Here is a 15,610-nt window from a genome sequence, read left to right on the forward strand (position 1 = left end):
CTCAGCAGGCGGAGAGTCTGGGGAGGGCTCCGGTGCGATGCTGGAGTCTACTACTCCCAGGATGCGCTCTTCGACTGGGGGCGAAACACAACGGGGTCTTCGCGAGCTAACAAGAGGGCGCACTGTTCGCCGAGAGGTTGCTGAAGTCATGTCTGAAGCCTCGGACACGAGTGAGGATGAGGGAACGGGAGACCTCATTAGCAGTGGTAGTGGAAACGAGGAAGAAGGAAATCAAGAAGATACAGAGACTAACTTTAAAACGATGTTTGAAGAAATTATTAACAGGCTTAAGAAAATTGAAGGAGACAACAAATTGATGAAAAATGAAATGAAAGTACTTAGGATGGACACCAAGGGAATGCATAAGACTGAAAAAAATGGAGGAGAATTTTCAAACAGTGATAGATAGAGTTGATGATATACAAATGGAATATGAAATGTTAAAATCTAGAGTGGAAAAAAATGAAGATAGTATTATTGCAGCAGCAATTGAAAGTAAAAAGACGGCGGAGAAGTTTGACGCCTTGGAAAATTATAACAGGAGAAAAAATGTTAACATTGTTGGTTTGCCAGAGGGAGTGGAGGGGGAAGACCCAATCAATTTTTTCCAAGATTGGATAGTGATTTGTCTGGGAATACATAAACAAGGTGTGATGGAAATAGAAAGAGCACACAGGGCTCGAAGACCGAAACCTTCGGCTAATCAAAAGCCAAGATCTGTTTTGATTAAATTCCTAAGATACCAAGATCGAGAATTGGTTCTGAAGTCAGTCGGGGATAACATAAGAGCGGGGAAACCAATAGAGCATGAAGGTACTAAAATAAATTTCTACCCAGACATCAGTAATGCCTTGTTGAGCAGAAAAAGAGAATTTAATAATGCAAAAAATATTTTATGGAAGAAAGGTTATGTTCACTTTATTGCACCCGGCTACTTTGAAGATTACGATCAACCCTGGAGAAAATAATTTTTTCAAAGACTTTGTCCAAGCACAAGATTTTGCTGAAGAATTGCCATGGAGAAAAGCTCAAGAAGACTTAAGGAATGATTATTAACTCTATTATCAGTGTCAACAATTTTAATATATTTGACACCGTGTTTGAATCTTTGCTCAAAGTTGACAAGAATTAAGAATATATAACCAAGATAAGATAATTAATGGTTGTAACCCACTTCCTAATGTATTCTATTAATAAGATCTGTATACTATAGAGGGGACTAATTGGATTAAGGATTGTTAATTTTCAGAAGTGCTTGATATATCGGGAGGGTTGGAGAATATGGATGCTCCTCCATAAATCATGGGCACAAGTGTGCTGTGGACCACACCTCGTATAATAGAGGGGGGTAATGTTGTTAATCTCTTATTTATTAACAACATTAGAGGGAGGGCTTACTTTTCTATCTTTCTTTTTTCTTTTCTGTTTTTGTACCTGGACCATGGAAGGGAGCACACTGAAATACGGCGCAATGTACATATCGGAAGAGGTATCAAGGTAAAGAAGAAGAAGAAAAAAAGGAATGAATGGATAAAACATTAAATTTTTAAGTTATAATGTGAATGGGTTAAATGGACCGATAAAAAGGAAGAGAATTTTAACACAGATGAAAAAATTGGAAGTGGATATAGCTTTTTTACAAGAAACACATCTAACGGAAAAAGAACATCAAAAGTTAAAGAGAGATTGGGTAGGAAGTATGGTAGCATCTTCTTTTAATTCAAAAGCGAGAGGGGTTGCTATCTTATTTAAGAAAACGCTACCAATTAAGATACAAAATATTGTAAGTGACCCAGTAGGTAGATTTATAATGGTACATTGTCAAATTTTCTCACAATTGTGGACTTTAATGAATATATATGCACCAAATACAGATGAGAAGTTTGTGCAGGATACCTTTTTAAATCTAGCGGAAGCACATGAAAATATATTGATAGGAGGAGATTTCAATTTTTGTTTAGATCCAGTAATGGATAGATCATCAAGGACAATGACAAGAGCAGTGAAGATAACCTTGAACTTAATGGAAGATCTAAATTTAATAGATGTTTGGAGGAAAAGCCAACCTAGGGAAAGAGACTACTCCTTTTATTCCAATAGACATGATACATATTCTAGAAGAGATCTATTTTTGATTTCAGCTCAATTAAGGGGTAGAATAATACAAATAGATTATAAGGCTAGATTTTTATCGGATCATTCACCATTATTAATGAAAATTACGATGCCAGATAAAGAACAGTCAGTGTATAGATGGAGACTCAACTCTTTACTATTGAATAGGCAAGACTTTTGTGATTTTATTCGAGGACAAATTGGATTATTTTTGGAAACAAATTTAAATTCAGTTAATGATAAATTTATTGTATGGGATGCAATGGCTTATTTGAGAGGCCAAATTATAAGCTACTAATCTAAGATAAAGAAAGACTATAGGAAGGAATTTGAAAGACTAGAAAAAGAAATCACCGTACTAGAAAAAGACTTACAGAAAGCTTCTTCAGATACGAAAAAAATACAACTTGGAAATAAAAAAATTCAATACAATACTTTACATACTTACAGAACAGAAAAACTAATATTACGAACTAACCAAAGGTATTATGAATTAGGAGAAAGAGCGCACAAGGTATTGGCATGGCAACTGAAAGAAGAACAAATATTAAGAACAATAAATTCAATTAGAACAGATCAAAACATTATTACTTATAAACCTGGAGAAATCAATGAGGTATTTAAGCAATTCTACACTAATCTGTATCATTCTGAATCTGAAAAGGATGAAATTAAGATAAATAATTTTTTTATCCAAGATACAATTACCAACAATCTCTAATGAGGAGCAGATGGGACTAAATGCCTCATTTACTTTGAGAGAAGTGGAGGAAGTATTACATTCTTTACCAAGTAATAAATCACCAGGGGAAGATGGTTTCCCACCTGAGTTCTATAAAAAAATTAAAGATTTGTTGTTACCAGTATTTATGGAAGTGATACATCAAGCGGAAAAAACTTCTACATTACCAGAATCCTTCTCAATGGCAATTATAACCGTAATTCCAAAAAAAGGGAAAGACCCTGTAAAAGCATCTTCTTATAGACCAATATCATTGTTGAATGTAGATTATTAAATAGTTGCTAAGCTTTTGGCAAGGAGATTGGCAGAATTTTTACCTAAGCTGGTTAAAGAGGACCAAACTGGATTTGTCAAAAAAAGATTATCTGATAATGTAGCAAGATTTATAAGTATTTTACATTTAGCACAGAAAAGAAAGGAATTAAGTGTAGCAGTTGTTTTAGATGCTGAAAAGGCGTTTGACAGGTTAGAATGGGATTTTTTATTTAAAGTATTAGAGAAGTATGGATTGGGAAATGGTTTCATTAACTGGGTAAAAGTCCTTTATAAACAACCTAAAGCCAAAGTGGTGACAAATGGCCAATCTTCTCAATCATTTAATTTGGAAAGATCTAGTAGACAGGGATGTCCCTTGTCACCAGCTTTATTTGTATTGGTTATTGAACCTCTGGCAGAACTAATAAGATCAGATTTACACATTGAAGGATTTAAAGTTAATCAGGAAAATCACAAAATTACTTTATTTGCAAATGATGTTTTAATTTGTCTTACTAGACCATTGGAATCCTTAAGAAAATTATATTTCAGACTGGAAGAATACGGGAAAGTATCAGGATACAAAATTAATCAAGATAAAACTGAAATAATGCCTCTTTTTAGACAATAGACAATAGGTGCAGGAGTAGGCCATTCAGCCCTTCGAGCCAGCACCGCCATTCAATGCGATCATGGCTGATCACTCTCAATCAGTACCACATTCCTGCCTTCTCCCCATACCCCCTCACTCCGCTATCCTTAAGAGCTCTATCCAGCTCTCTCTTGAAAGCATCCAACGAACTGGCCTCCACTGCCTTCTGAGGCAGAGAATTCCACACCTTCACCACTCTCTGACTGAAAAAGTTCTTCCTCATCTCCGTTCTAAATGGCCTACCCCTTATTCTTAAACTGTGGCCCCTTGTTCTGGACTCCCCCAACATTGGGAACATGTTTCCTGCCTCTAATGTGTCCAATCCCCTAATTATCTTATACGTTTCAATAAGATCCCCCCTCATCCTTCTAAATTCCAGTGTATACAAGCCTAATTGCTCCAGCCTTTCAACATACGACAGTCCCGCCATTCCGGGAATCAACCTAGTGAACCTACGCTGCACGCCCTCAATAGCAAGAATATCCTTCCTCAAATTTGGAGACCAAAACTGCACACAGTACTCCAGGTGCGGTCTCACCAGGGCCCCGGTACAACTGTAGAAGGACCTCTTTGCTCCTATACTCAACTCCTCTTGTTACGAAGGCCAATATTCCATTGGCTTTCTTCACTGCCTGCTGTACCTGCATGCTTCCTTTCAGTGACTGATGCACTAGGACACCCAGATCTCGTTGAACATCCCCTCTTCCTAACTTGACACCATTCAGATAATAATCTGCCTTTCTATTCTTACTTCCAAAGTGAATAACCTCACACTTATCTACATTAAACTGCATCTGCCATGTATCCGCCCACTCACACAACCTGTCCAAGTCACCCTGCAGCCTTATTGCATCTTCCTCACAATTCACACTACCCCCCAGCTTAGTATCATCTGCAAATTTGAAGGCAATTATGATCAATGTAAAAGAGAAAGTCAGTTTAAATGGCAAAAAGAAGGCATTAAGTACTTAGGAGTTAAAGTAGATAATAAGTTAAATAATTTGTACAAATTAAATTATAAACCACTAATTAAAAAAATAGATGAGGACTTGAAGAAATGGATGAATCTTCCAATTACATTGATAGGGAGAGTGAACTGTATTAAGATGAATATTTTTCCGAGGATACAGTATTTATTTTCAACACTGCCTATACCTTTGCCAAATAATTTTTTTCAGGGATTGAACAAAATTGTGAGGAATTTTCTTTGGAAAGGTAAAATGCCAAGAGTGTCTATGGAAAAATTAACATGGAAATTTGAATTAGGTGGATTGCAATTACCAAATTTTAAAAATTACTATCTGGCAGCACAAATGAGTTTTATTCATGCTTTTATCAAGAGGGTGGAAAAACAGCATGGGTTAAAATTGAAATGGATAAAATAAAAGAACTATGCCCAGAAGAATTTATCTATAAATGGGAAGCGAAGCTATTAGTTAAGGATAAAGAGTCACCTTTACTAAAACAGTTAATTAATATATTGTTGAAAACAGTTAAAGCTAATGATAAAATATTTTTTTTAACAGCTAAAACTCCATTAGTAAAAAATAGATTACTGCCGTTTGCTTGGAATAATCAGATATTACAAGTCTGGGAACAGAATGGTATTAAACATATAGGAGATTGCTACGAAGGGAATAATTTTTTGACATTTTCTCAATTGAGAAATAAATATCAAATTCCAGGGAATAGTATTTTTTTTCTATTATCAATTACAATCTTATTTAAGGGAAAAGTTAGGTAATTCAATGTTTTTATTTCAAATTAAAGGAATTGAATCCCTGATTCAGGGCAAGGGAACTAAAAAAATTAATGTATAAATTGTTACAAAAATCTAGTCCAAAGACAGGAATTCAAAAATCAAGACAAAGATGGGAAACAGATCTGAATATTAGCATTGATGAACCAAGTTGGGAAAGATTGTGTTTAGAAAGTATGAAAAATACTATTAATGTGAGATATAGTTTAGTACAATACAATTTTTTACATCAACTATATTTAACTCCGAAAAAATTAAACAATTTAAATCCAAATTTACCTGAAATTTGTTTTAGATGCAACCAGGATGTGGGTACTTTTTTACACTCCACATGGGCATGTCCTAAGGTAACTCCTTTTTGGAAAGACCTAAAAAAAATTTTGGAACAATTGATGAATAAGACCATACCATTGGATTCAAGGTTGTTTTTATTGGGAGATACTAAAGGAATATTACCAAGGTTCATTTTAGATAAATATCAGGAAAGATTCCTCAAAATAGCAATAGGAATAGCAAAAAAATGTGTGGCGGTCACTTGGAAAGATCACAATGAAATAAGAATTGCAAGATGGTATGCAGAAATGCGTAGTTGTATCCCATTAGAAAAAGCTACTTATAATCTGAGAGATAAATATGATTTCTTTTTGAAACTTTGGAACCCATTCACTTTAAAACTAGGATTAAGAATTGGAAATATTTAATTTCAGCATTGTTTTGATATCCCTTAATAAGAATTTAATAAGAAATTAGCCGGAAGTGTTTCCTTCTTGTCTCCAGGTTTCCTTCTTTCTTTCTTTCTTTCTTTCTTTCCTTTTTAAATTTTTTTATTTCTTTATCTTTCTACTTCTCTTTTTTCCTCTTTTTTCTAACTGGGGGGTGGGGGGGAGGGGGGTTGTGGGTGGGGAGATAATACAGAACAATACAGGTATAATCGAATTTAAATGTATAATCGAATTTATAATGTAGGTACCATCGCGTACTATGAGTTCATACATGTATTTTTTTTGTTAAAATTTAAATAAAATTAAAATTAAAAAAAAGTTAGGAATCCTACATAAATAAATATTTATATAAGTTGCTGCATATTCCAAAATGCTGATTGTATTAGTTCAAGTTATGAATCATACATAAATGAATATTTTTGATAAAATATTTTTGATAAAACACCAGACTTGTTTATTCTTTATCCCATCAGCAATAAAACAGGCAACTTTAAAAAATATATCAATAAATATTTTTTCAAGTAATAAATTTTTTAAAAACATTTTCTTTTCAACTCCATCTGACATTTCCAGAGGTCACACATTCAATGCAGATATTCATTTCCAGATTTACACAGAATCCCTTATTTGCAGTCTCTCTCTCTTACCTGTTCTTGTAGCTGTGATAGCTGCACCTTTCTCAGCTTAGCCCCCAGTCTAGTAGACACTCCAGCCATTCCCATGAGGATCTAGCACCAAGCTTGTGATCACCATCTCTTTTATTTGCCCCCTCCAACCTGAGGGACGAAACAGACATAACAGGACAGACATAACTGAACCAATAATACAAAGGACAGCTCAATGCACTGTGCTGCAAAACCCCGATAGGAACGATGCACTCAGAGTCAGTTTGCAAAATCATTCTGCAAGGTATCAATTTGAAGAACACCTGGACCATTTGCCATCCTGCAGATCAGCCCGAGCCCAGACTGGCAGGTGTCAATCAAAGGGAAAGCCTGTGAAGTTCTGCAGGCAAGGGCTGAGCAATACTGACAAATCCCTGACTCCCTATATTTATTTAAGTTGTTTAAGTATTCCAAAATGCAGATTGTATTAGATAAAGTTTTTGAATCCTATATAAATAAATATTTATTTATGTTGCTGCATATTCCAAAATGCAGATTGGATTAGTTAAAGTTAGGAATCCTACATAAATGAATATTTATTTAAGTTGTTTAAGTATTCCAAAATACAGATTGTATTAGAGAAAGTTTTTGAATCCTACATTAAAAAATATTTTTGATAAAACACAAGACTTGTTTATTCTTTATCCCATCAGCAATAAAACGGGCAAGTTTTGTTTTAATATCAAAAAATACTTTTTTCAAGTAATAAGTATTTTTAAAACATTTTCTTTTCAACAAAATGCAGATTGTATTAGATAAAGTTAGCAATCGTACATAAATAAATATTTATTTAAGTTCCCACATATTCCAAAATGCAGATTGTATTAGTTAAAGTTAGGAATCCTACATAAATAAATATTTATTTAAGTTGCTGCATATTCCAAAATGCAGATTGTATTAGTTAAAGTTATGAATCCTACATAAATAAATATTTATTTAAGCTGCCACATAATCCAAAATGCAGATTGTATTAGTTAAAGTTAGGAATCCTACATAAATAATTATTTAAGTTGCTGCATATTCCAAAATGCAGATTGTATTAGTTCAAGTTAGGAATCCTACATAAATAAATATTTTTGATAAAATATTTTTGATAAAGCACAACACTTGTTTATTCTTTATCCCATCAGCAATGAAACAGGCAAGTTTTCTTTTAAATATCAAAAAATAATTTTTTCAAATAATAAATATTTTAAAAACATTTTCTTTTCAACAACTCCATCCGACATTCCAAAATGCAGATTCTATTAGATAAAGTTAGGAATCCTACATAAATAAGTATTTATTTAAGTTGCTGCATATTCCAAAATGCTGATTGTATTAGATAAAGTTAGGAATCATACATAAATAAATATATTTGATTAAATATTTTTGATTAAACACAAGACTTGTTTATTCTTTATCACATCAGCAATAAAACAGGCAAGTTTTTTTTCAATATCAAAAAATACTTTTTACAAGTAATAAATATTTTTAAAATATTTTCTTTTCAACAACTCCATCCGACATTTCCAGAGGTTACACATTCAATGCAGATATTCATTTCCAGATTTACACAGAATCCTTTATTTGGAGTCTCTCTCTCTTACCTGTTCTTGTAGCTGTGATAGCTGCACCTTTCTCAGCTTAGCCCCCAGTCTAGTAGACACTCCAGCCGTTCCCATGAGGATCTAGCACCAAGCTTGTGATCACCATCTCTTTTATCTGCCCCCTCCAACCTGAGGGACGAAACAGACATAACAGGCATCTCCCTGAACCAATAATACAAAGGACAGCTCAATGCACTGTGCTGCAAAAACCCAATAGGAACGATGCACTCAGAGTCAGTTTGCAAAATCATTCTGGGACAAGGTATCAATTTGAAGGAACATGGGGAACTCCTGGACCATTTGCCATCCTGCAGATCAGCCTGAGCCCAGACTGGCAGGCACCATTCAAAGGGAAAGCCTGTGTAGTTCTGCAGACAAGGGCTGAGCAATACTGACAAATCTCTGACTCCCTATATTTATTTAAGTTGCTGCATATTCCAAAATGCAGATTGTATTAGTTAAAGTTATGAATCCTACATAAATAAATATTTTTGATAAAATATTTTTGATAAGGCACTCAGAGTCAGTTTGCAAAATCATTCTGCAAGGTATCAATTTGAAGGAACACCGTGACCATTTGCCACCCTGCAGATCAGCCTGAGCCCAGACTGGCAGGTGTTTATGTTACCACATATTCCAAAATGAAGATTCTCTTAGATAAAGTTATGAATCCTACATAAATAAGTATTTATTTAAGTTCCCACATATTCCAAAATGCAGATTCTCTTAGATAAAGTTATGAATCCTACATAAATAAGTATTTATTTAAGTTCCCACATATTCCAAAATTCAGATTGTATTAGTTCAAGTTAGGAATCCTACATCAATAAATATTTATTTAAGTTCCCACATATTCCAAAATGCAGATTGTATTAGACAAAGTTATGAATCCTACATAAATAAATATTTATTTAAGTTGCTGCATATTCCAAAATGAAGATTGTATTAGTTAAAGTTAGGAATCCTACATAAATAAATATTTATTTAAGTTGCCACATATCCAAAATGCAGATTGTATTAGATAAAGTTAGGAATCCTACATAAAGAAATATTTTTGATAAAATATTTTTGATAAAACACAACACTTGTTTATTCTTTATCCCATCAGCAATAAAACGGCTAAGTTTTTTTTTAATATCAAAAAATACTTTTTTCAAGTAATAAATATTTTAAAAACATTTTCTTTTCAACAACTCCATCCGACATTTCCAGAGGTTACACATTCAATGCAGATATTCATTTCCAAATTAACACAGAATCCCTTATTTGGAGTCTCTCTCTCTCTCTCTCTCTCTAACAAATGCAGAGATTCTCCATTTTAATATTAACAGTTTCGGAGGGGTGGGAAGATAGAGAGCAAGAGAGAGAGAGTGTGTGTGTATGAGAGAGAATCAATCATTCAATCTGATTATCATGAGGTTTAGTGAACAATAGAGATAGACAATAGACAATAGGTGCAGGAGGAGGCCATTCAGCCCTTCGAGCCAGCACCGCCATTCAATGTGATGATGGCTGATCATTCTCAATCAGTACCCCGTTCCTGCCTTCTCCCCATACCCCCTCACTCCGCTATCCTTAAGAGCTCTATCCAGCTCTCTCTTGAAAGCATCCAACGAACTGGCCTCCACTGCCTTCTGAGGCAGAGAATTCCACACCTTCACCAGTCTCTGACTGAAAAAGTTCTTCCTCATCTCCGTTCTAAATGGCCGACCCCTTATTCTTAAACTGTGGCCCCTTGTTCTGGACACTACATTGCACAGAACTAAAGTGAACTATTTAAAACTATTTATAAATTAAAGCTCGTAGCTTTTTGAGTTTGTTTGTGCTCTCTCTCTCTCTCTCTCTCTCACACTTTTTCTCACACTTTTTCTCTCACATTTTTTCTCACACTTTTTCTCTCTCCCTCTCTCCCTCTCTCCCTCTCTCCCTCTCTCCCTCTCTCCCTCTCTCCCTCTCTCCCTCTCTCCTTCTCTCCCTCTCTCCCTCTCTCCCTCTCTCCTCTCTTCCTCTCTTCTCTCCCCTCTCTTCTCCCTCTCCTCTCCTCTCTCTAACTAAACTACATTAAATTAAATAAAGCTAAACTGAATTAAATTGATTTGAATGGTGTTCAACTAAACTACATTCAATTCAATTAACACAAAAAATAGACAACACAGTAATGGATTTAAAACACAAGAAGCTTACCCACTGGCTGGAGTTGGCAGAGGTTACAGGTTCGATGCCAGACTTGGCCGTTCTGAGCTCCCAATTCTGCAATTAGCAGCACACGGCTTCTTTTTTTATTGAGAAGGTGAGGTGACACACACAAATTCCACAAACAGATGCCTTAACCTTATACGGGATAAACCTGTTCCAAGTTAGCTATCTGAGCTAAACTCTCTGCACAGGTTTCAGTGCTCAAGGCACCCAAGGGAGCTCCACAACAGAGGCAATTATCACATTGAGGAAACCTTTAGATGAAGGCAGCTTCAGCCATTGTCACAGATTGCAAACTGGCCACATTCCCTGTCCTCATGTAACTTTACAAACAGCTTGGCTGTCTGCCCCTTGCCTTTTGCAGTACACATTCTTGGAGGCACATGGGGGCAAAAGATGATGGGAGGCCGTGACTGAAGGAAATGTGGACAAAGGAATATACTGCAAAAGGCAAAGGGCAGACAGGGATGTTGTTTGCAAAGATACCTGACTACAGGGGATGTGGATTGTTTCAAGCTGTGATGATTGCCTCTATTGTGTACATGGTTGGAGGTACGAATGTAAAACAAGGGCCGAAGCTGCCTTCATGTCTGGTTACACCAATGTGATCATTGCCTCTATTGTGTAGCTCTGTTAGGTGCCTGGAGCACTGGAATAAAGTGGAGATAGTGTTGGAGAGTTTGAGAGAGGGAGGGAGGGAGGGAGGGAGAGAGGGAGAGAGGGAGGGAGGGAGAGAGGGAGGAGGGAGGAGGGAGGGAGAGAGGAGGGGGAGAGAGAGAGGGAAGGGGAGAGGAGGGGGAGAGGGAGAGGGAAGGGGAGAGGAGGGGGAGAGAGAGAGGGAAGGGGAGAGAGAGAGGGAAGGGGAGAGAGAGGAGGGGGAGAGAGAGATTCACACATGCACAAACAAACTCAAAAAGCTACGAGCTTTAATTTATAAATTTATCAAAACTACGAGCTTTAATTTATAAATTTATCAAAAAGCTACGAGCTTCAATTTATAAAATATCTTTAATAGCAAGAGGTGGAGAGAGAAAGAGGGAAGGGGAGAGAGAGGAGGGGGAGAGAGAGAGGGAAGGGGAGAGAGGAGGGGGAGATAGTCACACACGCACAAACAAACTCAAAAAGCTAGGAGCTTTAATTTATAAAATATCTTTTAACAGCAAGAGGTGGAGAGATAGAGAGGGAAGGGGAGAGAAAGAGAGGGAGGGAGGGAGGAAGGAAGAGAGAGAGAGGAGAGAGAAAGAGGAGGGGAAGAGAGGAGGAGGAGAGAGAGGGGGAGAGAGAGGGGGAGAGAGTGGGGGGAGAGAGAGATTGACACACGCACAAACAAACTCAAAAAGCTACGAGCTTTAATTTATAAATTAATCAAAAAGCTACGAGCTTTAATTTATAAATTTATCAAAAAGCTAAGAGCTTTAATTTATAAATTTATCAAAAAGCTACCATCTTTAATTTATAAAATATCTTTTAATAGCAAGAGGTGGAGAGACAGACAGGGAAGGGGAGAGAGAGGAGAGGGAGAGAGAGAGAAAGATTCACACACGCACAAACAAACAAAAAGCTACGAGCTTTAATTGATAAATTTATCAAAAAACTACGAGCTTTAATTTATAAAATATCTTTTAATAGCAAGAGGTGGAGACAGAGAGAGGGAAGGGGAGAGAGAGGAGGGGGGGAGAGAGGAGGGAAGAGGGAGGAGGGGGAGAGAGAGAGAGAGAGGAGGGGGAGAGAGAGTCACGCACGCACAAACAAACTCAAAAACCCCACGAGCTTTACTTTATAAAATGTCTTTTAATAGCAAGAGGTGGAGAGAGAGAGAGGGAAGGGGGGAGAGAGGAGGAGAGAGAGAGGAGGGGGAGGGAGAGATGGGGAGATTCACACACACAAACAAACTCAAAAAGTATCGAGCTTTAATTTATAAAACATCTTTTAATAGCAAGAGGTGGAGGGAAAGAGGGAAGGGGAGGGAAAGAGGGAAGGGGAGAGAGAGAGAGAGGGAAGGGGGCAGAGAGAGGGAAGGAGAGAGACAGGAGGGAGAGAGAGAGGAGGGGGAGAGAGAGGAGGGGAGAGGGAGAGGAGGGGGAGCGAGAGGAGAGGAGAGAGAGGAGGGGGAGAGAGAGGAGGGGGAGAGAGAGGAGGGGGAGAGAGAGGAGGGGGAGAGAGAGGAGGGGAGAGAGAGGAGGGGAGAGGGAGAGGAGGGGGAGAGAGAGGAGAGGAGTAAGAGGAGGGGAGAGAGAGGAGGGGAGAGAGAGGAGGGGGAGAGAGGAGGGGGAGAGAGGAGGGGGAGAGAGAGGAGGGGGAGAGAGAGGAGGGGGAGAGAGAGGAGGGGGAGAGAGAGGAGGGGGAGAGAGAGGAGGGGGAGAGAGAGGAGGGGGAGAGAGAGGAGGGGGAGATAGTCACGCATGCACAAACAAATTCAAAAAGCTACGAGCTTTAAATTATAAAATATCTTTTAATAACAAGAGGTGGAGAGAGAGACAGGGAAGGGGAGAGAGAGGAAGGGGAGAGAGAGAGGGAAGGGGAGAGAGAGGAGGGGGAGATATTAAGGGAGAGAGAGGGAGAGGAGGGGGAGAGAGTAGGGCGAGAGAGAGGAGGGGATAGAGAAGGGTGAGAGCTATTTAATCTTGTTATTAAAAAGATATTTTATAAATTAAAGCTCGTAGTTTTTTGTTTGGGAGAGAGAGGGAGGGAGTGAGGGAGAGAGGGAGGGAGGGAGCGAGAGGAGAGAGAGAGGAGGGGGAGAGAGGAGGGGGAGAGAGAGAGGAGGGGGAGAGAGAGAGAGTCACACATGCACAATCAAACTCAAAAATCTACGAGCTTTAATTTATATAATATCTTTTAATAGCAAGAGGTGGAGAGAATACCCACTAGTCCCACCTACCCACACCGACCAACATGCCCCATCTACACTGGTCCCACCCGCCCACACCGGCCAACATGCCCCATCTACACTAGTCCCACCCACCCACACCGACCAACATGCCCCATCTACACTAGTCCCACCCGCCCACACCGGCCAACATGCCCCATCTACACTAGTCCCACCCACCCACACCGACCAACATGCCCCATCTACACTAGTCCCACCCGCCCACACCGACCAACATGCCCCATCTACACTAGTCCCACCCGCCCACACCGACCAACATGCCCCATCTACACTAGTCCCACCCGCCCACACCGACCAACATGCCCCACCTACACTAGTCCCACCTGCCCACACCGGCCAACATGCCCCATCTACACTGGTCCCACCCGCCCACACCGACCAACATGCCCCATCTACACTAGTCCCACACGCCCACACCGACCAACAGGCCCCATCTACACTAGTCCCACCTGCCCACACCGGCCAACATGCCCCATCTACACTAGTCCCACCTGCCCAGACCGGCCAACATGCCCCATATACACTAGTCCCACCTGCCCACACCGACCAACAGGCCCCATCTACACTAGTCCCACCTGCCCAGACCGGCCAACATGCCCCATATACACTAGTCCCACCTGCCCACACCGACCAACAGGCCCCATCTACACTAGTCCCACCTGCCCACACCGACCAACATGCCCCATCTACACTAGTCCCACCGGCCCACACCGACCAACATGCCCCATCTACGCTGGTCCCACCCGCCCACACGGACCAATATGCCCCATCTACACTTGTCCCACCCGCCCATACCGACCAACATGCCCCATCTACACTAGTCCCACCTTCCCACACCGACCAACATGCCCCATCTACACTAGTCCCGCCCGCCCACACCGACCAACATGCACCATCTACACTAGTCCCACACACCCACACCGACCAACATGCCCCATCTACACTGGTCCCACCTGCCCACACCGGCCAACATGCCCCATCTACACTAGTCCCACCTGTCCAGACCGGCCAACATGCCCCATATACACTAGTCCCACCTGCCCACACCGACCAACATGCCCCATCTACACTAGTCCCACCCGCCCACACCGACCAACATGCCCCATCTACATTAGTCCCACCTGCCCACACCGGCCAACATGACCCATCTACACTAGTCCCACCTGCCCACACCGACCAACATGCCCCATCTACACTAGTCCCAACGGCCCACACCGACCAACATGCCCCATCTACACTGGTCCCACCCGCCCACACCACCAACATGCCCCATCTACACTAGTCCCACCCGCCCACACCGACCAACATGCCCCATCTACACTGGTCCCACCCGCCCACACCGACCAACATGCCCCATCTACACTAGTCCCACCCGCCCACACCGACCAACATGCCCCATCTACACTGGTCCCACCCGCCCACACCGACCAACATGCCCCATCTACACTAGTCCCAGCCGCCCACACCGACCAACATGCCCCATCTACACTAGTCCCACACGCCCACACCGACCAACATGCCCCATCTACACTGGTCCCACCTGCCCACACCGGCCAACATGCCCCATCTACACTAGTCCCACCTGCCCAGACCGGCCAACATGCCCCATCTACACTAGTCCCACCTGCCCAGACCGGCCAACATGCCCCATATACATTAGTCCCACCTGCCCACACCGACCAACATGCCCCATCTACACTAGTCCCACCTGCCCACACCGACCAACATGCCCCATCTACACTAGTCCCACCTGCCCACACCGACCAACATGCCCCATCTACACTAGTCCCACCTGCCCACACCGGCCAACATGCCCCATCTACACTAGTCCCTCCTGCCCACACCGGCCAACATGCCCCATCTACACTGGTCCAACCCGCCCACACGCCCCATCTACACTAGTCCCACCTGCCCACACCGAACCAACATGCCCCATCTACACTAGTCTCCCCCGCCCACACCGACCAACATGCCCCATCTACACTGGTCCCACCCGCCCACACCGACCAACATGCCCCATCTACA

General features: G+C 40.6%; 2 protein-coding genes across 3 annotated transcripts in view; both read right to left on the reverse strand.

The window, feature by feature from the left end:
• Nucleotides 1-15,610, reverse strand: part of LOC144602510 (uncharacterized) — a 376,398-nt gene that overhangs the window by 125,250 nt on the left and 235,538 nt on the right. The window lies entirely within an intron of this gene.
• The window catches only part of LOC144602643 (vacuolar protein sorting-associated protein 52 homolog), a 33,336-nt gene continuing 23,561 nt past the window's right edge, over nucleotides 5,836-15,610 (reverse strand). For both annotated transcript variants that reach the window (XM_078415773.1, XM_078415774.1), the window contains 4 exons: nucleotides 10,684-10,749; nucleotides 8,500-8,628; nucleotides 6,893-7,021; nucleotides 5,836-5,891 (listed from right to left, as the gene is read on the reverse strand). In XM_078415773.1, coding sequence (XP_078271899.1) covers nucleotides 8,611-8,628; nucleotides 10,684-10,749 — 84 coding nt within the window. In that variant the 3' untranslated portion in view covers nucleotides 5,836-5,891; nucleotides 6,893-7,021; nucleotides 8,500-8,610. The remainder of the gene's footprint in view (nucleotides 5,892-6,892; nucleotides 7,022-8,499; nucleotides 8,629-10,683; nucleotides 10,750-15,610) is intronic.

This window comes from Rhinoraja longicauda, chromosome 19 (assembly GCF_053455715.1).
Source record: "Rhinoraja longicauda isolate Sanriku21f chromosome 19, sRhiLon1.1, whole genome shotgun sequence".
In the NCBI taxonomy this organism is placed as follows: Eukaryota; Metazoa; Chordata; class Chondrichthyes; order Rajiformes; family Arhynchobatidae; genus Rhinoraja; species Rhinoraja longicauda.